The 26,010-nt window shown below is 45.2% G+C and overlaps 1 protein-coding gene across 1 annotated transcript; it reads left to right on the forward strand.

Moving 5' to 3' along the window:
- Nucleotides 1–1,369: 1,369 nt before the first annotated feature.
- ccnd2a (cyclin D2, a) lies at nt 1,370–25,624 on the forward strand. The gene is made up of 5 exons (XM_080027779.1): nt 1,370–1,735; nt 3,129–3,344; nt 6,572–6,731; nt 14,834–14,982; nt 21,180–25,624. The coding sequence occupies exons 1-5, from the start codon at nt 1,541–1,543 to the stop codon at nt 21,351–21,353; spliced, it is 894 nt and encodes a 297-aa protein (XP_079883905.1). The 5' UTR covers nt 1,370–1,540; the 3' UTR covers nt 21,354–25,624.
- Nucleotides 25,625–26,010: the final 386 nt, after the last annotated feature.

The following is a 26,010-nucleotide window of genomic DNA, read 5'->3' on the forward strand; positions in this document are numbered from 1 at the left end:
TCATTTTTTTAATTATCTGCTCAATGACTTACACTCTCAGCTTCGTTTCCACCTGCTTGTTTTTCCATGTAAATTATTACAGAAGCCCGATGAAAAAAATAAATAAATAAATCATGATTTATTGCAAGAATTGTTGGTTGATATCATTTGGTTTTAGCACAGCCAGTGACTCATCGTGTGTTATCTCTAACAGAAGATTATGCAAAGAAAAAAAATTCAACGCTGCTTCGAATTTCCTAGAAAGTTATCTCATAACCACAAGCTGTTTGTGGCTGCAATGAAGAAAAAAAGTTCGCAACACCGTGTGTGTGTGTGTGTGTGTGTGTGTGTGTGTGTGTGTGTGTGTGTGTGTGTGTGTGTGTGTGTGTGTGTGTGTGTGTGTGTGTGTGTGTGTGTGTGTGTGTGTGTGTGTGTGTGTGTGTGTGTGTGTGTGTGTGTCACAGTGGATGGGTGTGTGTCACAGTGGGTGGGTGGGTGGTTTTGTCCTGCGCGCGCGTTCGTGCGCACTCACAGCAGCCGCCTCTGTTAAAGTTAACATGCAGTGTTTATGGTCACACATAGGCTACATACACTATCTCCATGCGTCATGCTCTGAGCTGCGGGGATCATTGGGTCCGTTTGAAAAAGCTGGCAGAAAAGTTGGTTAAAGAAGAAAGCAATACCAATTAGGGCGCATTTTTGAGTCTTTTGTTTCTCTCTTTCTAATCCAAACTAACATTCAAATTACTTTCACAAGGGGGCACTTGCAGCACCTCAGCAAGTAAAGTTGGTTTTCTTAAAGGCTTTTTTAATGCTTAAGATGTGCGTAATAACAATGCAACAGTGAATAAGACATTCATTCATTCATTCATTCATTTATAGTAGTTCCGTAACAATAGCCTAATGTTCCCCAGTGTGTAATAACTATCAAGCACCAAAATAAAGACGCACTTACATTTAAACACATTAATCATTTATTTGTACATGAAATGGCCATGTTCTCGTTCAACTTGAATCTGTTTGCCTACATACTTCTATTTACTTTAAAACAAAACTTTCTATATAATTGGTTTAAATCCAGTCGGCAAATGCGTAAAAAAAACTGGTCAAACTCGAATTCAGATGTGTGTTATGCTGCACTTTTAACTTTATTTTGTGCGTTTACGTTTGGTCAAAGTGTCAGACGTTTACATTTTGAAATGACACAAGTTATCTGAACGTTGTCTTGCATTGCCAGGCTAAAGGAGAAAGAGAGACATGAGTGCAGGCAGCATGTTGCGTCTGGTCTAGAGGTAATGAAGTGAATTGCGTCAGTGCGTATGCAGCAGGGCAGGCTTTGAAATGCGCCAGGCGGATGAAGTAGAGGCGCACTGTGGGGAGAGAGGAAAAAGTTCTCAACAAGGAGAGGCAGGACTACTCTTACGGAGCCCCTGCAGTCTCGCTTTTTATGCCTCTGAACGACTTTACCTGACATCTTTTTGCATTTAACACCGCTTGTACGCTTTCGAGAGATAAATCCTACTTATTTTTTCTTTTTTTTTGTGACTAAAGCGAAAGCACCATGGAGCTGCTCTGCCTCGAAATGGATACCATCATACGAGCTCGTCCCGATCCGAACCTCTTGTGCGATGACAGAGTCCTGCAGAGCTTGCTGACCATAGAAGAGAGGTTTCTACCCCAGTATTCCTATTTCAAAGGCGTCCAGAAAGATATTCAGCCGTTTATGAGGAGAATGGTCGCGACTTGGATGTTGGAGGTATATACCGAAACACCGAGTGCTCACACAAGTCTTTTATTATTTCCGTGCTTGCCTGTAAAGCCTCCTGTTTTGTTTGATTGCTGCTTTAGTGAGCATTGTTTGCAATCTTCAGACGGTAGATAAGACCCCGTTGCTCTCATTTCCGACTGCTTAATGCTCACATTAACCCGACGTGTCGTTTTCTGTCATTTCTTACAATTTTCGAGTCCGATCGCGAAACCCATGTTTGTGAAACTTGGAGCTGTTTAATCTGTGACACCAGTGGAGAGTTTCTTTGATATGTCTCACTTGTCGCCTGTGCAAGCTGCCCGTTGATTCTTTAATGTTATTATTTTAGATAGCCTGAATATTTCCATGCACACGTATGCACTCCCCAATGCAATGCTTTCCTGCGCTGTTCTATCGCCATGTTGGTTTTTTACAGGAGCGCTTGTGCTTTAAAGAGGACTTTACAGTGTCATAAACGCAATAACAGCGGTTAAATACCATCGGCAATGGAAAATGAGGTTCTTGGGTGTCCGCTGAATATAGAAATGGCCACAAAAAGCGTTGCAAAGATTTTAGATATCAATTTTAAATGTCGTAAGGGGCGAGGGCCTTATCTGTCCTTTTGGTTTTCCCCCTGTCGTATGCCTCACTAAGGAATTATGTTCGATTTTTGACACTTCGTCAATTATTCCTGGCCGACGTCCACCTGTAAACAATCCGTGGCCTTTGAGCTTTATTTTCATGTAAATATTGTCCGGGTCCGACGCCCTGGATATTTTTAATTAATTTTTGAAATAAATATATCGAGTCGGCGGTGACGCACGTCGGACCAACCTACTGCTACTCGCCTTTTATTTTGACATTTTATTCATATTTATCGCGCATGCATTTGGATATGAATTGTCGGATATGATGTAGAAGAGCCCCCTCGACATTATGATACGAAGAAAAACGGTCTAGACAATTTATTTATATTTTTAAATATTTTATGAAAATATGACGAATGAAAAAATTGTGTTTCCGTGTGCTGCTCTGTCGGGGTGTTTTCTGGCTCGGCTGATTGTGACTTGAATTCATTTCTTAGTGAATGACCTGTTGGAATGCGACTCTATAGACAATATGTCTCGGAGACTTATTTCATTGTCAGTGAAATAATCTATTTCGAATTAATATATGATGTCGCAACCGATTAGGGCTGGGCGCAAATTCTTGGCCGGCCCCCAACTATGTGTGTCATTGAATTTATATGTGCTTTTTTGTCTTATTAGTCTTTTGTTTCGTTATCTCTTTAAAGTTTAATATGCATTTCAAGCGCTGGGAAATAAGGGCAGGTTTACCGCAGGCTGGGTTACTCATTCCAAATGCTGAACATTGCTGCATTGTCTGCTCTCTCTTGATTCAGGTTTGTGAGGAGCAGAAGTGCGAGGAAGAAGTTTTTCCCTTGGCCATGAACTACTTAGACAGATTTTTAGCCGTGGTGCCCACCAAAAAGTGTAACCTGCAGCTGCTGGGAGCAGTGTGCATGTTTCTTGCATCCAAATTGAAAGAGACTCGTCCATTAACCGCAGAGAAGCTTTGCATCTACACAGATAACTCCATCAGACCGCAAGAGCTGCTGGTAAGCAACAGTTGCTTCAACTACATTTCACAAAGTTCACCTTTGAAGGATTCATGCTGTCATCATCATCAGCTGCTTAAAGCCAAAAATTCATGATATTATTGGGCATTTTTTTTTATCCTTCATCATGTTTGATTTTGAAAAGCAGGGTTTTATTTGAGGTGTTTAAAGGTATTTATTTACTGAAAATATGTTGCATTTTATTCAGTCAGCTCAAAGCATCACACAGTATAGACACAGGGGTCTTTTCCCTGAATCCATTGTCCAGTCTTCACTTTGGACTGTGCCGTCATCTCATCAAAGGTGCACGGAAAAGCGAAAGCTTCACATGAACTGTTGCTCCACAAGGGCTCTCTCTTTACTGTACAAGACCCTGTGGGCTTTTACAGTATCCATCCAGCCTGCCTGTCCTGCATGTGCAGTGGTCTCCATCGCCATCTGGTGGCAGATATTTGCACATGCAGAGCAACGGGGTCAGCTTGAACTCCAGCCAAAGTTCTGACTCTGTTCCTGTCAGCTAGAGAGAGAGAGAGGGAGAGAGAGACGCAGAGAAATTCAAGTTTGCCTTTTACAGTCGAGCTTTCATCCTAAAATAACCCATGCGATGCACACATTTCTGATATTATGTCATGCTGCCCTATTTGAGACGCTCACACATTTTTTATTTTTTCAATGCACAAATGTAGCTTGCAGACCAAATTGTGCTCCAAACTGATGATTCAGGATACAATATATAAGTGCTTGGAGTTTAAGAAAAAAAACAACAACTCTGTGTCCTGTATTTGATGAGGCCTCCTTGGCCTGATAATAGCAGCTGCCTTCACCAGTGCAAACCAATTAATTAACTCCGTTTCACATCAGAAAAGTGTTTCCCCACTGCTCTGTGGTGCTACATAAACATTCCTCAGTAAACAACAGCCAATCCCACCCATGTTGTGAAAGAGGCCACATATTATGATTCAGAGAGGCTGATGGTTGTATTGCTGCCTGCAATGGCGGCTTCTCTCGCTCAGCTGATTGCTGCAGCACATTTTCAAGTTCCTGACTTGCTGGTGGTGCTGTTAGACTCACTGATCTCTGGCCCATTTTCTGGACTGTATTTCCTACCTGTCAATTTTGTGCCAGAATTTATTTCATTGGACTTGAATGGTCAGTGTTATACATCTAAAGGTTTGACAAGTGGGCAGAATATGCGCGATATGCCGAACATTGTGCATTGTTGGCCTGGGGGTGGTCTCATATACAAATCAGTGTGCCATACTGCTTTTTACATGGATCATTTTTATTTTTTTGGAGTCCGTCCTACCTTTGTGCTCGCTTTGAAAACAAAGCATTCAGTTCTTGAACTGGTTTGCCGGGGCCTCTTCTCAGTGTCTCTGTATAAGGCAGTATTTTGGCTGACATGCAGATACAGGAAACAGAGATCAGCTGCTCGGGGCATGTGATATATTTTTTTTTTTTGTCCTCGTCTTTGGTAACAATTTCTTGTAAAGAGAACCGCAATGTTACAAAGAAGGTGTGACCAGAGGAAGGCAGTAGCAGAAGGAAGTGGTGCCTGCCTGCCTGCCTGCCTGCCTGCCTGCCTGCCACTCTGTCAGCATAGCATAGCGCCTATGTTGCAAGGTTTTATCACGGCCCTCGCTCTATAGGCTTGAATCTCGCATGCCGGCACTGATGGAAAGGCCTTTTGCGAGAGACAGCCATGTTGCAATGCAAACAGCAGAGCAGACACAATCGACACTTGAGTGCTGCTTTTCATTTTGATTTAGAATGAGATCAAACCATTGAATCTCTCATATGCTGATGGTTACACATCTCCAAGCAAGATGCCTTTATGTCACCTTATAAATCAGAGGTGCTTTATTTTCAGATTTTCTCACACATTATTAGAGAAAACAAAATCCTTTTTTTTACAGAAATAAAAATGAAAGCATGTCCTCCCCTCTGTCAGTGTTCCTGGCATCTTGGAGGTCATTACATAAACATTACAACAAGGCATCAAAAAGGTCACTTTGATTAGAAAGTTGCAGGCTGGTAACAGGGCTAGTGGCAGCCATGTTGAATTGTCTCATGACTATGTCCATGTGGTCTCTCTCTCTTTCTCTCTGAAAAGGGAAAATGAAGAGCATCCGTGGTCCCGGTCACAAGGCTTCATGTCCGGAACCAAACCACTAAATATTTTCCCAAATTAGTCACCAACTCTTCTGTTAATCACCTCCTCCTCTAGGAAGTGAAAGCAACAATGCACTCTTAAGAGAAGAGCACACCACACCTAGCCCCCCCCCCCCCCTCCCTCCCTCCCTCCTCCTCCTCCCCTTCACACACACACACGCACACAAACAGACACTCATCTAAGCCAGCATGCGTCATCACATTTTGCCAAGAGATCCATATTAAATGATTTGTGAAGTTCAGAGCGGTTCATTGATTCAAAGCCGCTCACGTCAAACCGCACAAGGTTCAAGTTTCCTGTGAGCCAGATACATGTGCATGAACGTTATTCCAAAATAAGGCCCTGAACAATGTTTGACACGTAACATGTGAAGAAAAACACCATTTTAATGGTGATTTATTGACAAGTGTCAGATGACTTTGACAGAATTGGCAACAAAAAAAACCAGCAGTTGCAATGAAGATGCAATGCTCCCGTTACCTGTTGCAACCAGTTTAAATGATGAGATAAGACTCTTCAAAACGTTAAACTGTTTTAACGTAAAACGTAACGCTCATTGCTGGTCCTGCTCAACAAGCGGAGCCTTCCTATCCATTTTCACTCTACAACAATCGCACGCACGCACGCACACACACACACACACACACACACACACACACACACACACACACACACACAGCAGAGCCTCTGGTGGGCCTCTTTAGGAAAGTCCCCAGATGCCAGACAGACAGACGGGGAGGGAGACAGTGTTGTGAGGTCACCTGGGTTGGTGGCGCTGCTGGTGTTTCTCTGCCACAGGCCCAGCCAAGCAGGGCCTAAAGTAATAACAATAATGCTAAACCTCCACATATTCTAATGTAGGGGGCCGGGGGGGGGGGGGGGGGAGAGGGAGCCTATACAGAGGCACAGTCGAGTGAAGCTGCAGTGTAGCGTGTTAAAGCTGTGATTGGTAAACCTTGTGTCACTTGTATTTCACTCACTTTTGGGCTGTCTCTCTCTCTCTCTCTCTCTCTCTGCTCTCTGCAATTCTTTCTGTCTGTCTACCTGTCTCCAGGAATGGGAACTGGTGGTGTTGGGGAAGTTGAAGTGGAACCTGGCAGCAGTAACGCCCAACGACTTCATCGAGCACATCGTGAGGAGGCTGCCTCTGCCCGAGGACAAGCTGGCACTGATACGCAAACATGTCCAGACCTTCATCGCCCTCTGTGCCACAGGTAAGACACAACAGGGGCGCTTATTGCCTGACCAGACGCGTCTTAATGTCCTGTGTTACAAGCAGATGTTTTACTGGATAAACCTGACCCAAAAGGATGACCATGTGGAGTGCGATATCATCTCAATATCATATCTTTTTTCTTCTTTCTTCTCTCTTTTTTTTCTTTCTTTTTGGTGTTGCAAGTGACACTGCTCGTGGACAGGCTGCCAAGTCAAACCAAGTGATAATGGCTTGCATCAACATACTCTCTCGGGTTGCAAAATCTTTTTTTATGCACATTCCTTCAGCGCCGTATCAAAGCCCAGAGTCTCTCTATGACAAGAGGCAAAACAACTCTACTCAGAGGTGTGCAGTCGCGGCCCGCCATAACACAAGTGTGATACATTACCTACGATGGGAAAATATTCTTTTTTCCCAAAGAAAAGCATGTGTCATGGGGCAGACATTTCAGCGTTCCAACTCTCATAGGGCCTTGACGTGCATCATTTGTCTTCTTCTTCTCCCCTGGCTGGTATGTGGTCATGTTCTGGAGCCGTATCGGTGGCTTCCTGAGCATCCAGTGACACTTCAAAGCCCATTTAGTTTGGGTTGGGGGGCATTCCCATGTCGCACGGGGTCGAGAAGAGGAATGGACAGGGGGTTGTAGGCAGGCGAGCCCATTGTCTCCCTGCTCTTGAGGTGAATGCTTCCCTCAAGATCAAACATCCAGAGAGTCGTGGGAGGGTCCGGGGGGGCTTTAACACGATGTGGAGAGACGGACAGGTTCGGAGACGGTGGAGGAGAAGATGCAGGAGGGAGCGAGGGGAGCCAGAGGACTGTATTGTTTGTGCACTGCCAATTCTTAGCCATGTCATGTTTTCATATCTCTTTCCCCTGCCGCCTTCCTTCCCTCTTTCTCTCCCCCCTTTTATTATACTTCTCACGCCTCCCCGCCCTACAGCTGGAGGACATGATAGCTTTCCCATGTCGTGAAGCTCCACATGGCAGGTTTCTCCTGTTTTGCGTCAGCTCTATGTCGGTACAAATCGACGTCCAAATCCAAATCAGCAAAACAAGTCATTGGAACATCAAAGGAAACTGGCCTTTTTTTATTAGTCCTTAACATCCTTAAGGATTTATCTTTAACATCTTAACATTAAATTGCAGGAAAATTGCGCAATTAAGCCGCAGTAAGGCTGCTCGACACCCCTTTCTTTCTCTCATTTCTGGGTAGGGTAACCCCCACCACCAGTAGCTTCCTTTTCTGCAGGCCTCAAGCAGGAATGCTAACTACACCCCCTCATGGGAAACAACTCCTTTGCATGCTGACGTCACTCAGAGGTGTGTGTGTGTGTGTGTGTGTGTGTGTGTGTGTGTGTGTGTGTGTGTGTGTGTGTGTGTGTGTGTGTGTGTGTGTGTGTGTGTGTCTGTGTGTGTGTGTGTGTGTGTGTGTGTGTGTGTGTGTGTGTGTGTGTGTGTGTGTGTGTGTGTGTGTGTGTGTGTGTGTGTTCGGTTAGATGAATAGATACAAGGGAGGTGACAGGTATTTACAACTTAAGTGATGGAATCCCCTGTGCTGATTGTGCAATGGACATGATCAGCGGGTGAGTGAGAAGAATGTTTGCGAGCAACAAAAGTTCCCATTCCTTCCCGCAATGTTCCGGTGAAGAAATGGCTGTTTTCTCTCTTTCATTCGTTGTCTCTCTCTCTCTCTCTTTACTATCTCCCGCTCCCCCGGCCCTCACGTATCTTAACCCTGTATTTTGTGCCAACGGATTCATGTGTGGAATGACAGCATGTCAGTGATCAGACCTAATTCCCAAAGCAGCATTGTGAAAGGCTCGGCGTGCACTTTGTCCTTAATTGCTTCAATGAGGCAGTGGAAATACATTTACGAGCCTCCTGGAGTCGTCGTCCTCCTCCTGACATTGTGTTTTAGGAGAGAGAGACTTTTTGGAGATAGCGCCGGATTAGCAACCGTCCGTTTATCTGTGTATACGCTTTCCTCAGACTTGTATCCAGGCAAACAGAGAGAGCTAGACAGGGCCAAGACAGGGGAGAATGGGAGAGCGCGCGCGAGATGTGAGTGAGTGAGTCAACAGTTTGGTTGCATCTGAAAGATCTCTGGGAATTCGAAACCCCAATTGGTGGAACGTTCCCAGCCGTAAATCTTGTATTTTTTTGGGGGGGGGGGGTGGGGGGGTTGTTATCGGGTGAGAATCCCTCCTCGAGACGTCCTCCGAGCGGTGTCGAGAAGGTAAAGAAGGAGGAGATCTCTCAGGAGGATTTACATTTTGCAAGGCGGTTGACAACGGGTCACCTGTGGCCCTTCTCTCTGTCATACAGTCTCATTCAAACCCACAACCCACTCCTACTCCCACCACTGCCTGCGCCTAATGCTGAAAAGGAAAACACGCATAAAAACTCAATGTTTTCAAGGGGAACAAGGAATAGAAGAGTAGAAAGTGGAGAATAAGGCCTCTCATTCCTAATGGCTCCTTCTCTTTTGATGAAACAGTTCCGTTCGGAGCCACTCACTCGGTGGGATTTTGTCAGGTGGCGCAGGCTGGCTCTGTATTAATTAATAACATTGGCCGGTCCATTCAGGGCTATGCAAATGGCCTTTCGGGAGCTCGGCTAGGGGCTGGGAGAAAGGAGACAAAAGGCCCGGCCCTTACATTTCATATGCAGAGCCATTGCGGAGGGTCAGCGCCGCAGGGCCACTTGATAGCACACACCAGCGTTTCCCCGAGGCAGGCCGCCGGATAATAGCCCAGAAACAAGCTCATTAAGGGAGATTATCAACCTCCATTCCTCCACACAGACACCAAGCACTCCTCGCTTCCTCTTCCATTCTTATTCAATTGAGGCAAAGTGGGGAGAAAGGACGGGGTGCATGGGGCAGACAGATGCAACCCCCCAAACCTCTTCTGCTTATACGGTTATTGAGCTCCGTCTTCTTGCCATATTGGCAAGGGATTATAGTTAATTTTTTTGTTTTTTTATACCGACTCCAATAGCCCCTCTCTGTAATGGTATGGATGAAATACTGACAATAGTCGTAGAAGTCGATCAAAAGAAAATTCTGGATCAGGACCAGCAGTGCCGTCACAAGAGACAGTCAATTGTGCTGGAGGAGACAATGACGATTTTGCTACAAGTAAGGGAGGTGAATAATAAGGGGTTTAAGATAGTCGCTTCTTGTTTTTTATTGAAGAGTTTTGGATTACTTTTTTCTGGTGTGTGGAAGTGTCTCGAAGTGATTTGATGATTAACTGGTTAGTGGCCGTGAGACAAACTAATGATTCACTAGACAAAGAACATGAAAGAGAAAGTCAAGCTTTGTTGCGTGGGTTCACTTACCTCCCTGTAGCTCGAGATCACTTGTTAACTATCCAGTTGTAGTAAAAGTGCTGCATATAAACCCTGTACTTTTGTGTTTTACTCAGACAGTTGGATCATATACTGTGCACACTACAAAAGAACACAGAATAATCCACTTTGTATACTTGCTATGCATTTCCTCTATAGTAATTTCGTTTATATTTCTTACATTAATCAAAGCCTGTCCAACTTAGATCCTGATTTGTCTGTATCGTACACAGGTCTCCATGCTGTGTGCCTCAATGCAGTCAAGTATTCAAATAATGACTCACAAGTAATGACTCCTTTTTCATCTTTGCCGATAACACTCACGGGTCCGTAGGCAGGAATGCTCCTTGTAGCTTCCTCTCCAAGCGGCTGTTGCGTGGAGAGTCCCCTCCAGGCCCGGGCCTGCTCTGCATTCTAGAGATGAGTGATTCATCTCAGATGTGGTCAGTGAATTGGTCTTTACTGGTGTTTGTTTACATACAAACCCCCATTCATGTTTGATGAGTCAGAACCCCAACAAATTAGCCACCTCCTCCTCCTCCTCCTCCTCCTCCGACAAATGACCCACTCTCCACACGCTCCACTGATGTGTGGAGTCATGTCCGGTCGGGCAGGAGAAGCTTCCTGACAGTATGCACCCAAAAATGTGACACTCGAGTGAATCATGGAGTGGCACGTCCTGAGCTCACCCCCTTTCACCTCGTTGGTGTAATCAACACCACACTATAAATATTGTGGCCAGCTGAGTCACACAGGGAAACACAAAGAATGATATTTCTTTGCTTAGAATGCTGCAATTATCCACCCCCCCCCACCCCCAAAGAAAATATTTAGCCATCCAAATGTTTTGAAGTTTACATATTCGGAGGTCACGGTAACCACAAAGGCTAATATTTGTGATTTAAAGTGGTGTAAATGTTAGTGTTTGACCTGGGACATTTTTGGGTCCTTACCCCTGACTGTCCTCTTACTTTTTGTTTCCAACTCAAGTGTTTAAAGGTGAAGTCAGCAATTATGGAGAATGCTTGGAGAATGCGGATCTTGTTGCGATCCGCTACCTGTACGTACTGTGTGTATGCTGAAAAAAAAATCAGCCTAGGCTCTGTAATCTGGGCATGTTGCTAGCAACAGTTGGTCCCCTGTGTTTTTATACCCTTTGTTTACATTCAGGTTTAAAGAGCCTAGGCTGTGTATTAACAACAAGCATTCTACACAATCGCTGACTCCACCTTTAATTACTTCTGATAAGCTTATTCTGTCCAAACGACATCAGCTACAGAGATAGACATAGAGATAGAGATAGTTACACAGAGGGTTTTTGAATATTTCAACCAGGCAGTACAGCTACCAATTTGTGCTTTAATGGGCAGAAAAGTGAACTCCTGTCCTGCATCCCACCTTTAAACTGATTGAAATCTGCCCGCCCCTCAACCCCTGACCTTACTGTCGCCTCGAGGACACAGCTAGATGATGGTACAAGGCTGAAGCATGCTGTCACAGGATGCTACAATTAAAGAGGAATTCTGTTTTCTGGCAAATGACTTGAAATCAGTGACTCAGACTCTCTCGCGCGTTTTGTTTTCTGTTTAACTCTAAACTTACAGTCTGGAACAAGAGGTAATGGAACATGACATATGGCAGCAGCAGGTAATCATTTCTTAACCAGAGATTTCTCCCCTTGTTACATGGTGGAAGAACTCCTCAAGCCCAGTTGGGGGAGTTGTTGTTGTTGTGTGTGTGTGTGTGCGTGCGTGCGTGCGTGTGTGTGTGTGCGCGCGTGTGCGTGCCTGTGCGTGTACCGTCTGAGTAGCTCTCTACAGACCCTGTTTTGACTACCAGGCCGGTGTTGCATTAGCGGTGAAACGTACTGTCATGCCAATCCCAAAATGATGTTTGTTTTTGGCCTTAATCAGTCAACAGACCCTGGGTCCTCGTAATGCAACTCCTTTAATAAACAAGGTCACTAAGCGCTACACGTATGGAATACAAGACCCTGATTTATAGCACTGGAAAGAGAGGAGAGAGGGTGAAAGGGAGAGTAGTTTTGGTTTGCTTCTGCTTTTTTTTCTTTCTTCTTTTGGCCGTTGTTCAACTTTCCATACTTTTTAATTAATTTACAAGTTTAATGTGCATACTGTGCATAGCAGCAGCCACCCAGGAGGAGCTGGGCCATGTAGGGCAGCAGACTGTGTGTGACCAGAGAGGCCTGAGGATGGGCTTTCAGGGGGCTAGGAAGACGGAGGAATGGAGATGAGGGGGCAAAGTGAGGAGAAAGGGCCATTGAAGGGGGTGAGAGGCGTGCAGGCCGGGGCCAGCCAGCCGCTGCTGCTCATAGGGAGCTTTCCATCGCAGGCGTCCCCACTCAGCTACATACACTGTTTATCCTCAACATGAATATCAATGAGGGCCTCCTAAAATACGGCCATTCTTCCCCCCACATGCAGCAGCCACCAGGCCGGAGTGTCAGCCCCGCATCGGCTGCACGCGCGCGAGTCCTTGTTCTGCTACAGACCTGTCTTGTCTTGAGTGCGAAAAATCAGCTTGCTGCCCACTGCCCGCCACTCAGCTCCCCCACAAACCTACGTCTGTCTGTGTGTGCGTGTGTGCGTGTGTGTGTGTGTGTGTGTGTGTGTGTGTGTGTGTGTGTGTGTGTGTGTGTGCGTGCGTGTGTGCGTGCGTGCGTGCGTGCGTGTGTGTGTGTGGTGTGTGTGCCCATGCTCGCGTCCTAAAGCATGCAGGCATCAGCTCATTGTTCCTTGCCTGTGTCTTGGTGTCTGCCTCCTTCGCCTGTCAGTCCGCGCTCACTACACACGTACAGTAAATCCGTGTATGCCTTTGTCCTTTTAGCCCTCTATAGAAAGTTGTGCTCTCGCAGCAGTGATGTAATGCCGAGGGGGCTTTGTGTGCTCTTTCCTCTTGGCTCGAGGTAGCCTTTAATAAATCGCCCCTTGGCAGAGGCCCAGCGGCTAACACAGGGGTGTATAATAAGTTCATTTATTTGTCAACACTGAGCCCACAAGATGAGAAAGCGCCTGGCTGTGCATGTTAAAAAGGCAGTGAGGGGCTGCCTTTCCAGCTATCAAAGGGCCCACCTCTTTGATTCCAGATTTTATTTAAAAAAAAGAAGAAGAGAGAAATGGAAGAAGAAGAAAAATCTCCTTCAGAGCCATCGCACGCAGTTTGTTTTTCAATTGAATATGGCAATATGTTAATGTGCAGGCTGTCTCTGTGCCCCCACTGCCCACTCCTCTAGCCCATAGGTGGCCCAGGAACAGAGGCATACTTGTGGGGGTGGATGGGGAGGCAGGAGGTGAGGGTCGCCGGAGGCAGGGGGACTCTTTTCTTCTTCCAAAACCTCACAAGAGTCTGGACAGAGACTTGAGAGTGATGTGCAATGGGAGTTGTCTACCCCCCTCTCCTCTCCCGCCAAGCCCAGCACCTTCCCCTCCTTTTCTCCTGGTTGCCTTGTCGCCATGCCGTCCATCCCTCCTTCTTCATCTTCCTCCCTCCCCCCACTGCCGACCCCTGTCCCCCCCCTGTCCAGCCATGCTCTTTGTCCAGCCTGTCTAGCTGAATTGCTATCAGCAGAGAGCGGGGCTTGGATGCTGTGTCTCTCAATTGGGTGAAATGAGGTGATGACTCCGGACAATAGAGTCACACTCTTCTGCCTTCCCCTCTCTCTGGCCCGCCACTCTATTAATATGCTAAAAGATAGGAGGGCCGCCAACGCAAACCGCTGCCTGTTGTAGCAACAAAGAGTGGGGCATGTGTGCCATTCACTGGCCCCCCATCTAAGCGGGCCATGTGTTGTCCAAAAAGAGAGGTAGAAGTTGAGCAAGACATAAAGAGAGAATAGAGAAAGGAGCAAGCAAGTGTGTGTGTGTGTGTGTGTGTGTGTGTGTGTGTGTGTGTGTGTGTGTGTGTGTGTGTGTGTGTGTGTGTGTGTGTGTGTGTGTGTGTGTGTGTGTGTGTGTGTGTGTGTGTGTGTGTGTGTGTGTGTGTGCGTGTGTGCGTGTGCGTCTCTGTGTGTGAAGAGAAAAACTCTCTCCTCCTGTCTGTCTGTCTCGCTTGCTCTCTCTCTCTCCCTCCCTGTATGCCAGTTGCCTTGCCTTTTCGGGCTTCTGGCCCGTTCACAAGCTGTCTCATTTGCATTATGAATGACAGTGAGGGGAGCTAACAAGGTTATTGGTCTTTGAGACGCACGCCTGTGACCACACGTGGAAAAAGGACCTACAGCAGTGAGCATTGGCAGAGGCACTGAGCCTCTTTATTCCTCCCTTTCCAAGCGCTATGGGGCTTTTTTCAGCGAGCACACGATTTACTCAGGAGATGGAAGAAAAGGGGCCGGGCTGGGGGAAAGGGGGACTTGGGCGGGGAGCGGGTGAGGGTGGTTGCTTTTCAGCTCCTTTACAAGCCAAGTGAACCCTCATTATCCAGGCCCCTGGTCATTAGTGAGCGCTGCGTTCAGACCCGCTGCAATAGAAGGATTATTTATTAGGTGACTGCTAGATTACCAAATGACATTGTCCCTGGTGGGAGGGACGTATCTGTGCCCTTTCAGTGTAGAAACTCCTACCAGGTGAATAAAGAATCCGGTCTAAATGAACTTTTTTTTGCCATTTTTCCGCCTGAACTAAAGATTTGATCTCCTCACTTTACATTACAACATGACATTGTGTGCCTATATATACATGTCATCTACAAACTGCAGACACATTTAACTCAATTTGGTATTTCTTCTTGTAACAGATTTTGGATTCGCCATGTACCCTCCCTCCATGATTGCCACAGGAAGTGTGGGCGCAGCGATCTGCGGCCTACAGCTGGACTCAGCTGAGCAGTCACAGTGGGGAGACAGTCTGACAGACTTGTTGGCCAAAATCACAAACACAGAAGTGGTGAGTTGGTTTTGTTTGCCTATTTGTCACATCCAGAATACACAGACACACACAATTTTACTAAAACACCGAATTAAGACACCGAATTACAGTGTGGTCTTGTTAGCTAATATATTAATACATGGGTCTGGAAAATGTTGGGGGGTGTTGTTTCTGAGTAATATCTGAATGAGGAGGAGTAAATGTGTATGTCTCTGCTGACCTCACTTGACTGCTCACTGGTATTCATCTAGGTACAATTGTTTCAGTATAACTCTTTGATTCAAAGCTGAATCAGCCGTCGCTGCTGTTTGAAGCTTTTAATCTCTTAAAACAGAGTTAACATTTCCAGTGAAATGCCACAATGTATTCATCTTATTACAGCTGAAACACTACGCTTTACAGTCTGTTACTCTTAACAAGCAAATAGAGTTCTTCTCTACCAGACTTGCTACTTCTCAGAGCGAAAATATCTCTGTTATTTATGTCAAAAGTTAAGAAACGTCACGTGTTTTTTGAGGCTGTGTGTTTGCAACAGACAGGAGCTGAAATGTTGAAATGTCAGATTTGGCTTCTTCTCTGGGATTCGGTTTTGCCACAAAACCAATTTTTTTTTGGGGGGGGGGGGATTTTACTGCCAATAATTGTCACAAGAAAAAGAAAATTGTAAATGAGCGTCAAACTACAACCAAAAATGTCTTCATCAAATGAAATCCTGAAATGCACGCCGTTTATATTCAGTGTGTCATACATTTGACTGGACTTAGAGGTAGCATTTGGCAGGTTTCCCTTTCCCCTCCATCAGTGGGGTCAGACCCCCTCATATAAAGGATCCTCTAAATCTAGCCTGGATGAGAGCATATATACAGTATGCTCTGTCGCTGACAGGAATGCTGGCCAGGCCGTTGTGTGGCTGTCTGGGTACAGCGAATGTTGCGGTGGTGGGTGAGTTGAGTCCAAACACAGGCAGGGCCTCTTACTGACTCTGAGATGCCTGGCTTTCATCACGCAGATGGGAGCTTGCTATAGCTCACTGTAAGGGGTGAGTAGGTGGGCAAAGCTGCAGAGGGCAAGGAGAGTGAGGCTGTGAGATTATAAATTATAAGCTTTGAGTTTGTATTAGTGCTAGGGAAATTAGATTTCTGTATTTGACCCATTCCTAACTATTCAGAAGGAATGCGGCAACAGTGCAGTGCTTTCAGTTCCGAGGCCACTGCCTTGGCAAGAGTACTGTTAATACTAAACATGATGAAAAGGGCTTTTTGGTTAGTAATAGCAGACTTCCTTTAAACGTGAACATTTGGAGTTCTTGTGTGCTCGCTGTGCAGGGAGCAGATCAAAGGGCGTGACACGGATCCCAAACCCTCAGCCCTGGTATGTTCAATTCAAACCCCCAAAAGGAGGCAAAGTAGGAGGAGGAGGAGGAGGAGGAGGAGGAGGAGGAGGTGGAAGAAAGCTGTTAAAGTGTGAAAAGGACACTGGGGGTGGTGGGGGTGTCATGCCTCCCTCCCAACAATCGGCCCTCTCTCGTCTCCTCCTATGGTCCATAATGCATCACTGCTGGAGAGCAGGGCTCCCTCTGGTGCGAGCTGTGTGAAGTCTCGCTCAGCAGCTGAGGAAAAACAAATAGCTGACCTCAGCAGCACAGGGCCTCAGTGTGTTTAGGCTGCGAGGTCTTTTAGACTTGAGGGAATTAAGTCGCTCTGTGTCTCTCTACCATCGAGTCCTCACATTCCTGCATTCAGACAAGCCGCGGCTCGCAGTACACACTGGAGGCAAAGCAGAGGGCATCCTTCCTAATTCAACATATATTAGCGGCTTTAGCACAACGTGCCAAGAGACCAGTCGAAGCTAAACACATAGAATATCTTTTGCTTTATAAAGGTACTTAAGAGCTTGCATCAGACTTGTGCACCACTCGTGATAGAAAAAAACACAGCATGACAGATATGCAGAAGTAGTTGTCAGCATTTTTAAGTGGCTTCAGACATTTGTCACTGTTTGAGCGTTGAAGCTTTTAACACAGAGAAAAGAGGAAATGGTGGTCATTGGCCATGTCATTTGAACAGCTACCGTACCTTCTCTTCCCAAAATCTTAACCACATTATACGTCAATTCAACACCCAGGGTCAACTCAACCTCAGGTTGGGCTGCAGTCATCAGGTGGTGTGAACCTGAGTCTAAATGTGTACACATAACATACTGTATTTGGTTTTGGCTGTCAGCGTAGAGAGGGTCGTGATGGTAAAGTGGCGTCTCGTAGCCAGCCGGCCCAAAGAGCCAGGCAAAATATGAAGGCAAAGCAAGTTTGGCCAACCTCTGCAGCTGCTGCTGCCAACAGCATCATGGACAACGCCACCCCCCTGGCACCCTGCTGGCATCTGTGGTATCCAGAAGCTGAGGTTTTCCAGTGGAAATGTGATAGGGCCAAGTCACCATGTTGGGCCGCTGGAAGAATGTGTGTGCAGCCTCACATGCGCCCGGTGTGGCCAAGAGGGGGCTCCCTGTTAGGGACAGCCCACTGGGCTGTGTGCCTGAGAGCAGGGTCCTAATGAGTGAGAAAATATGAAATGTGTGAGTTTCAAGCGGGAGACTGGGGTAATCTGTATCGACTGCAAAAGAGCTTTGATATACGCTGCAACACAACATGGAGACAAATAGTTAGTACATGAAGGCCAAGTGTGTACAGCTTGCCTTTATTCTTGAATGATTAAAACAGGAAATCGAGGCTAGAGGCGTGCAAGCCGCCAAGACCACCACTTCCTAGGTTTTATCATTGACACAAATTTTTCTCACATTCATCTTTTTGTTCTGTCAGGGTCACACTAAGACACCGGAAACACATTTTTCTATTTTTTTTCTTCTATATATCACTGTGATTTCCAATGTAGCCTAACTATTTTCTGAGATTGGGGGGAAGATTGTGGGGCTGGACAGTCATGTGTTGTAGCCAAAAAGGCTTGCAACAAAGATGCATTTATTAGGAAAGATTATCTCTATTATTAACCCAGCCTGTGGCGTCACCACTTTGTGGTGTTTCGGCATGCAGGCCATAGAGAGAGAAAGGTCACATTTTCTATTGTAACTTGTGGAAATTCAAGTCATGTGGTGACTCTTTATTTCCCGTGTCAGCCTTCTGGATATTTTGCCTTAAGATTCCCTGGGATCAGTAGTGTGTGTCGTCAGTATGTGTGTTACTGCTTGTGTGTTTGTTTCAGCTGTCTGACCACAGCGTCCTCCCAGAGTAGCTAACACTGTCTTGTGTGGTACAGTCGGCAGTTAAAACGCATTCCACGGCTTCACACATTTCTTCCTTTTGGTTTTGTCTGTCTGCACAACTTCCCCCCATACCGCCAGTGTCACAAAGAGTGCCTGGGGGATAATGTGCATGCCTTGATTTGTCAGAGAGACAGCTTGTTGCAGTATGATGTGTGTTTGAGGTTGGGCAGAGGGAGGGCCATATAACGACATGGGAGGATCCGTGGTGGTTATGTGTTTTCCTGGTTGAGGGCTGCAAAATAAGATGCTTCAGTGTAGCACTATACCTCCCATGGCCAACTTTAATTCAGTGCTTTTGGCCCCTGCAGTAACCAAGTACCTTCTCTGAAAGCAGAACCTGGTGTTTCCAGTAGTCACACATTGAAGTCATTAAAATTTCTCGAATAAAGCCCATGGGATCCGATTTGCTGCTCTTAAGAGAGGGGGAGTATGTCTTTTAAGAAGTGAAGGGCATGCATTCTTGCGGTAAGACACAGGCAGTTCCTTCGCATGTTCTACGCTTAACTTAATTTTCTCACAGGAATTGAGATTTTTATGACCAATGGGGCACATGTCGGTGGGAAGATTTTGTGTGTGTTTGAGAGCGCACACACGCCCGCGTTACAGCGGCCAGAACCTCTGGAGGAGATTAAGGGACAGACGCCGGTCGGGTTTCCTCCACGTCAGAGCCATTGCTGGGGGAAAACGTTCTCCCAGAGGCACCCAGCCCAGATCAGTCCAACCTCTTCAACATCAAACCATTCCTCATGCATCGCGACCCAAGAAACTCTCTCCTGCTAATCATCGGTAGATCCCGGAGAAGTCAAAATAAAAGAGATGTCAAGGCAGGAATTACTTCGTGCAGACTCCAGATATCAGCAGAAAGCCCTCTAGGAGTTATTTTGTCACTGCTCTTGTAATGCAACTTCTTCACCAGATACTACTTGTAAAGAAATCCTCCATAACTGTGTCCACATGTAGAGAATTTTCATGGAATTGCCGGTCTTGAAAGTTGGGTTAGAAGTCAGAAAAGTGTAGTTTCCCTTTGACAACATGGTAACATGTCTCACCCTGTAAAGTGTCACACTGTCTGACCCTTGACACTGTGACCTTTCGTAACTCACCCGTGCTCACAGCTCCTGAAGAGTGATTCTGATGCGCGCAAGCTCTCAGGTCTCCTTTCATCAAGGCCAAACAACGGCACCGGGAGCTGCAACAGGCTCAAACTGTGGCCCATCAGGTTTAAATTAGCTGTAAATTTCTAAAGAATGCCCCCACCCCCCCATGCTCCACAAGAAGTACACTTTCACCCATCCCTCCGGCCATGGGGCGCTCTCAGTCATGTTTCCCACAGACGCCTGGTGCTTTAACGCAGGGGGTTGTGTGTGTGTGTGTGTGTGTGTGTGTGGGTGTGGGTGTGTGTGTGTGTGTGTGTGTGTGTGTGGAGCTCAACGCGAGCAACATGGCTTTGGCTGTGTTATTCTATTACCACCACCAGAGAGCAGTGTTAACACTCTTATCAGCTCTTTCATGCAGAACTTTTACATTAGTTTGTTCTGTTGCAACAATCTGCTCTTAACACTCAATATCTTTAGCGTTCCTCACCCAAAAACAGTTTGACCTTTTCTCCGGCGCTTATGCTAACAACCCATTTAGCAGCCCTCTTCCTCTACCTACCCCTACATCTCCCCCTTGCTACGCTGTCCCCTCTGTCAACCCTCCGTCAGGGAAGGATATGAGGGCTCAGTGCTGTTGAGAGGCTCCTCTCCCAGGTGGATTCTCAGGTTGCAGCGGCGGCCTTTGATGGTGAAAGGCGAGCCGGCCAGGTCTCAGATGGATCCCCTGCAGGCAGGCAGGCACACAGACTGGCTCTCGTTAAAAAAGCACCACCTTTGTGTTCCCACAGGAGGTGGATGTAATTAACATAGCTTTAGTACTACCTGTGTTTTCAGCCGCCGTTGTCAAGGCTACTTCTGTTTGGGTTTGGCATGGGATAGGTGGGTGGGTGGGCGGTTGGATGGGGATGGGGATGGGGATAGGGGAAGTGTGTGTGTGTGTGTGTGTGTGTGTGTGTGTGTGTGTGTGTGTGTGTGTGTGTGTGTGTGTGTGTGTGTGTGAGTGTGTGAGTGTGTGAGTGTGTGTGTGTGTGTGTGTGTGTGTGTGTGTGTGTGTGTGTGTGTGTGTGTGTGTGTGTGTGTGTGTGTGTGTGTGTGTGTGTGTGTGTGTGAGTGTGTGTGTGTGTGTGTGTGTGTTTGCATATGTGTTTATTTGCACATGAGCACCAAAGGGGTGGTGTTCCCTGCACAGCCGTGGTGGGCTGATGTAATGCTTGGGACTGGTCCGTATCTTTGCTCAGCCTTGGCAGTAGCCGGAGCTGCCAGAAAGTCGCTGGTCATTTAAAAAAAACCCTATGCTGGCCAGGGGCCCCTCTGCTGCCACACCAAGGGCCCCTTGTTTCTCATGCATGCATTGACTTAAAAAAAAATCAGATTTCTCTTGTTACTTGGAGAGGATAGTTGCCGAAACCAATGTCTACACTGAGAAACCGTAGTGCTTTATCTTTTCTTAGTAGGGGGCATGTTTATAGCTACATGGTTGGCCCCTTTGTTTACATACCCTTTGTTTGCATACCACTTTACAGAGCCTAGGCTGTGTATTAAAACCAAATTTATTTTTCAGCACGCACACACAGTAAGGACAGGTTGCATGCGAATTGTGAGGAGATATTCACTGATTTTGAATAAAACTGATTTTGACCACAAGGATTCTCCAGAATCACTGACTCCACCTTTAAATCAGAAAAAGAAAATTATGTATGAAAGTGTTAAGCAATTGGGGGAAAAAGGGCAATTTATCCTCCATCCTTAGCATTCTAGCTAAGATACTTCCTGCCCCCATATAAGCAGATTAAAACTTCTATCTTTAAACACGTTGTTCTTCCCTCTCTTGTTAAATCGCAGGATGTTCTGAAAGAGTGCCAGGAGCAGATTGAGCGCGTGTTGGTGAGCAGCCTGCGCGAGGGCCGGCAGCAGCAACAGCAGCAGCAACAGACACAGAGAGGCCCCAGCGGCAAAGGCCTGGACGAGCTGGACCAGTCCTCCACCCCGACAGACGTCCGCGATGTCAACTTGTGAACCACCAGAGGGCATCATTGCACATGATTTACAACAACAAAAAAACGGGAAAAAAAAAAAAAACGAAAAAAGCATCATGAAAAAAGACTCAATTTTCTTAAAAGCAGAAAAAAAAGAACAAAAGAACAAAAAAAAAAGGTTAAAAAAACACAAGCCCTTTAAAAGAAAAAGAACAATGCTTGCTAGTTTTTTTTTTTTTTTTTTAGATTTTCCGTTCAAACACACCTGCCCACGAAATAGATTTTCTACGATGTTCTAGTCTAAAAGCATCCAATTTAATACAATGATGAAGCTCTGTGGTGCCTCGGATATACAGAAGGGAAGCCAATCATACTTGCATTCTGCCTTTGATTGTATAAGTGTGATCTTTTTAAGTTATATTTAACCATAGCTTGATAATGAGGCTGTTTATGGTAGGAGTTGTGGAAACCCTTCAGAAATGACATACTTGGGATCACAGCAAGGCCTCAGTTTTGTTTTGTTTTTCTCTTTCTCTTTAGTTTTATGTGAGTATTATCACTATTACATTCGTGGCCGGTGTAAGAGGGGACACACGTTTGAGCTCCTCAACCGCCATATGGTCCACATCTAGTGTCGAGGAGAAAGCCAGACAGAGAAAGCCAGGAGAACATTATGCTAAAAGTTGCTGGGTCCCAATTCCAGGGATGAGACGGTATGATAACAATTATTATTAGTATTAGTAATTATAATTATTAATATTATTTTTGGACATATTTTTGGAACTCAGTAGTAGAAATCAATAAGCTCCTTTTTTCAGGCTGCTTGTGTGCGTCAGTTTGTATGCGAGTATGCCAGTTTGCATGCATACCTGTGTACGTGTGTGTGTGTGTGTGTGTGTGTGTGTGTGTGTGTGTGTGTGTGTGTGTGTGTGTGTGTGTGGTATGTGAATGCTATTTGTGATCCTCTATCAATATTAGCAGCGTGCATTCTATGGCGTGAGGCACTTGAGCTAAGTCAAGTCGTGGACTTACGGCTCTATGTTAAAAAAAAGACTTTGGAACAAGCCGAGGCTACGCATATTTTGTCCATCAGTATAACAGGGCATCCATGCTATATCACTGCCTTCCTGCATTAACATTGTATCATGGTTCATTGTTGGCCAACAATTAACTCATGTGCATGGGGCGATGAGTGAGACCGGAAAAAAAGATTTAGCGAAGGAGGATATATGGGCGAAGGGACTTTAACTTAGAGCCCCTTATCTTTCTCTGAGCAATTCACCTCGGACGCAGAGGTCAGGAGAGGTGTTTGTTTATTACTGCCATTCTGCTAATGAAATATTACAGATACCTTGTCCTTTTTTTCACGTTGTTACGATATGGTGTTTCCTTGGTTGTGAAAGGCTGCTTTGAGTCTAGACAGAGTAGTAATTGTCTCTCTCATGTGTAAAAAACAGGAAAGGACAATGTCTTGAAGAAAGTAAGGCTATTCTGTATAAAGTCTGGAGGACGTAAGACTCCTCTGTATTCATACGCAGGGAGGGGAAGGGGCGTGCCGTGGAAAGACTTCGAAAGACAGGGACAACTAAGAAGTCACTGTAGAGCTGTGGAAGGCACATGGGTGCTCAGCACAGGATGCTAGGACAGAGAGGATGTTTAGTGATGCAGGAGCATGCTGCTGTGTAAAGGGGAGGGGGCCTCGCGTTAACAAAACCTTTTTATATCTGCATATTTGGATGGAATCAACAGTAAGTACTCTTAATGGACATCTACAATGACACAACTGAGTGAACAAAAGCATTCTGAGTTTCCATTTACATAGATATGAAATGAGGAACCAAGACTGTATACGCTGCCAGATCATGCGAGGATGAACTTTCTTAAAGCCGGGGTTAAACGAGTACAGGATGATGATATACTGCCAATGCATCTGGAGTCCCACATAGGGGGCTGTTTTTAGCTCCCCATATGATTTCAATGGCAAAGCACTTTGAGAACATGCTCCCCAGGAGATAAGTAAAATGAAAATGTGTTGCGTGGTGATTGGAGGTGAATGGTTTTCTTTTTTTTTTTCCTTGTTAGCTTTTTCTTTGGTTTACTTTGTAGGGCTGGTTTCCCAATCATCAGACATACCCTTGTCAAGCAAGAGTCAAATTACAAAAGGCTTTCCACAGCTTTTGACGAGAGGACATTCCGATTAAAAAAACAAAAACAAAACAAACAAAAAACATTCCTATTCAAACAACGTGTGAGTTAAAGGGGAGTCTGACCGTGTCCGAGAATTTAAACAGAAAACGACCATATGAATTGGAAAATGCCTACACACAGAGTTCACTGATCCATGGGTTCTGTTTTTGTTTTCTTTTATATTGTCAAGAAATTAAATATTTGTTTTTACTTGAATTTCTTTTTCTTTCATATTTATCTGCATCACAGCCACATATAGTAAGACAGGGCGGCGACGAGCTACGAGAAAGGGAGGTGGTCAAATCCAATATTTGCACATGTTCTTCAGAGGGCAATGAGGTTTGCATTTTTTTTAAGACCGACCAGAGCCTTTGTTCGTAAACCACCTTAACTGATGTGCGTCGAAGTGGTTGGTCAGTTTTTCTATGGTGCTGGCTTGTGGCGTTCAGGCCTGATTGTCTGTCAGTGAACACATCTGTCCCCTGTGAGCTTTGCTGCTTCAAATCATTGGCAAGGGGGGCTCATCAGCCAGACGGACATCAGCACAAAAACAAGAGACCGATGATTTGTTTTTGTTGTGTTTTGTTTTAATGGGACACATGGCTTTGCCACAGCAAGGTGTCCTCGACTTAATGCTTGAGTTTTTTTTTTTTCTTTCTTTCTTTTTTTTTAATGACAGTATGTGACTTTGCTGAGTGTATGTTTGTCAGACTGAAGAAAAATGCCGGGATCTAATGTTTCAGTGGTGTTTTCCCCGCAAACCTGGGCAATTTAATGACACATTTGCCAAAACATCCCCGTCTGAATATTTGATACGGCCCCTTCATTTTGCCTCTGTTTGCCTGATGTAAGCTCTCTCCCAAACTTAATGGTTGTGATTTTTCTGTCCTGCAATGTATTGTTGCATGTGTTATATATTGAGACCACCTTTTCAATTTGTGTTTGCTATATTTTATGGGGTGACCAGACCCGCAAAAGGGTTTTTCTAAGATTTAGAGATACTGTATTCCAAAGTGAAGAGAGGACAGAGGAGGAGGAGGAGGTGTGAAGACATCAAGAAAAAAAAGTGTCAATATTTTTATTGAGTTATTGTTGTCTATTTGCGCTGCTAAAAGCTATGAATTTGTTTCATTTATACAAAAAAATAACATTACCTAGTTGTGATGTGTCACTTGAGTGTGCTGCTATTTTATAAACATTTGTATTATAATATAATTATTTTACTGCTTAAGAGATACATTCATAAAAACGAAGTAGATGGTGATAGAAGAACATGGAATGAGTATTCGACTGGAAATGTTCTTTGTACAGTTTGAAAGTTTGCTTAGATAGAATGTCTCCTTTCCCCCTTTTTTATCTATTTTGCTCTCCTTCAGTCACATTCTGCATCAGTGGTATTTCCTATACCTCAGGATTACTGGACATAATAAAATACAAACAAATCCATCACCTATACCTCTGCAGTTAGGGAGCCTGGAACGGAGGAGAAAGAATATGGTTGGGTAAGGGGGGGGGAAGCAATTATAAATTAGAATTTTTAAGTGGAGGATTCCCACTGTTTTAGTGGGAAACAACTTGCTCAGTGAGATGGAGAACAGGAAATATGCAAGGCTTCCACTTGGACTTAACTTATTTTGGAGAGGGGGTTGGGGGGCTCAACAACATTGCAACATTTTGGAGGGGGCGGGGGGTTATTCCATAGATAGTTCAAGCATGTTCATTTCTGTTCATGTTGGTGCTACATCTGACCTGTTGTGTGCTAGAGAGGAGAAAACGCATTCCTATGATGGCCAAAGTACAGTACTTGCTTTATACCCAATCATTCTGAATGTCAGTAAAAAAAAAATTGATTCTGTATGTGAGAAAGATACGTCTTGGTCTGAAATATTGTGTCTGCGCGCACCATTGTAACTGCCACATCATAATGGGTTAAGCTACACCTGTCATGTCCACCCATAAATATTCTGATATCTGGAAGTTTCAATGGTGCAGATTTCCCTTTGAGTTGACCCCCCCCCCCCCCCCCTCCACTATAACTCATATCATGTACCTCAAATGTCTGTTGCACAACCTCTGTTCAATAAACTTCTGCTTTAAAGGGTGTGACACCACATCAGCTCACTATTTCCCACGCCTGTGTTCCTTTAAAGCTCTACTGTGTGTAATAGTTTCATGATCAATAGGTGTGTGTGTGTGTGTGTGTGTGTGTGTGTGTGTGTGTGTGTGTGTGTGTGTGTGTGTGTGTGTGTGTGTGTGTGTGTGTGTGTGTGTGTGTGTGTGTGTGTGTGTGTGTGTGTGTGTCAGCCATGATATTGCAGAGAGAAGTTGAGGAAAGCAACACAAAGCAGTGATGACGAACATTGGACAATACATTTTCCTCTAGCCAAAATATGGATACCTGGCACCTGGAAGAGAAATAGGATATTTTAATATGTCAGCTCGGTCCAATAGGCTTTATCTGCCATCAATAGTTAAAGAAACATACTGGTCAGAGAATAGGACTCTCCACC

The sequence above is a fragment of the Ammodytes marinus genome, assembly GCF_949987685.1.
Source record: "Ammodytes marinus genome assembly, chromosome: 5".
NCBI classification, from domain to species: domain Eukaryota; kingdom Metazoa; phylum Chordata; class Actinopteri; order Uranoscopiformes; family Ammodytidae; genus Ammodytes; species Ammodytes marinus.

Excerpts from the sequence above, each read along its gene's own strand:
- ccnd2a (XM_080027779.1), top strand. The coding sequence starts at position 1,541 with ATGGAGCTGCTCTGCCTCGAAATGGATACCATCATACGAGCTCGTCCC. Across the intron at positions 3,345-6,571 it reads TCAGACCGCAAGAGCTGCTG|GAATGGGAACTGGTGGTGTT; the intron begins GTAAGCAACAGT and ends ACCTGTCTCCAG. Across the intron at positions 6,732-14,833 it reads CATCGCCCTCTGTGCCACAG|ATTTTGGATTCGCCATGTAC; the intron begins GTAAGACACAAC and ends TTCTTGTAACAG.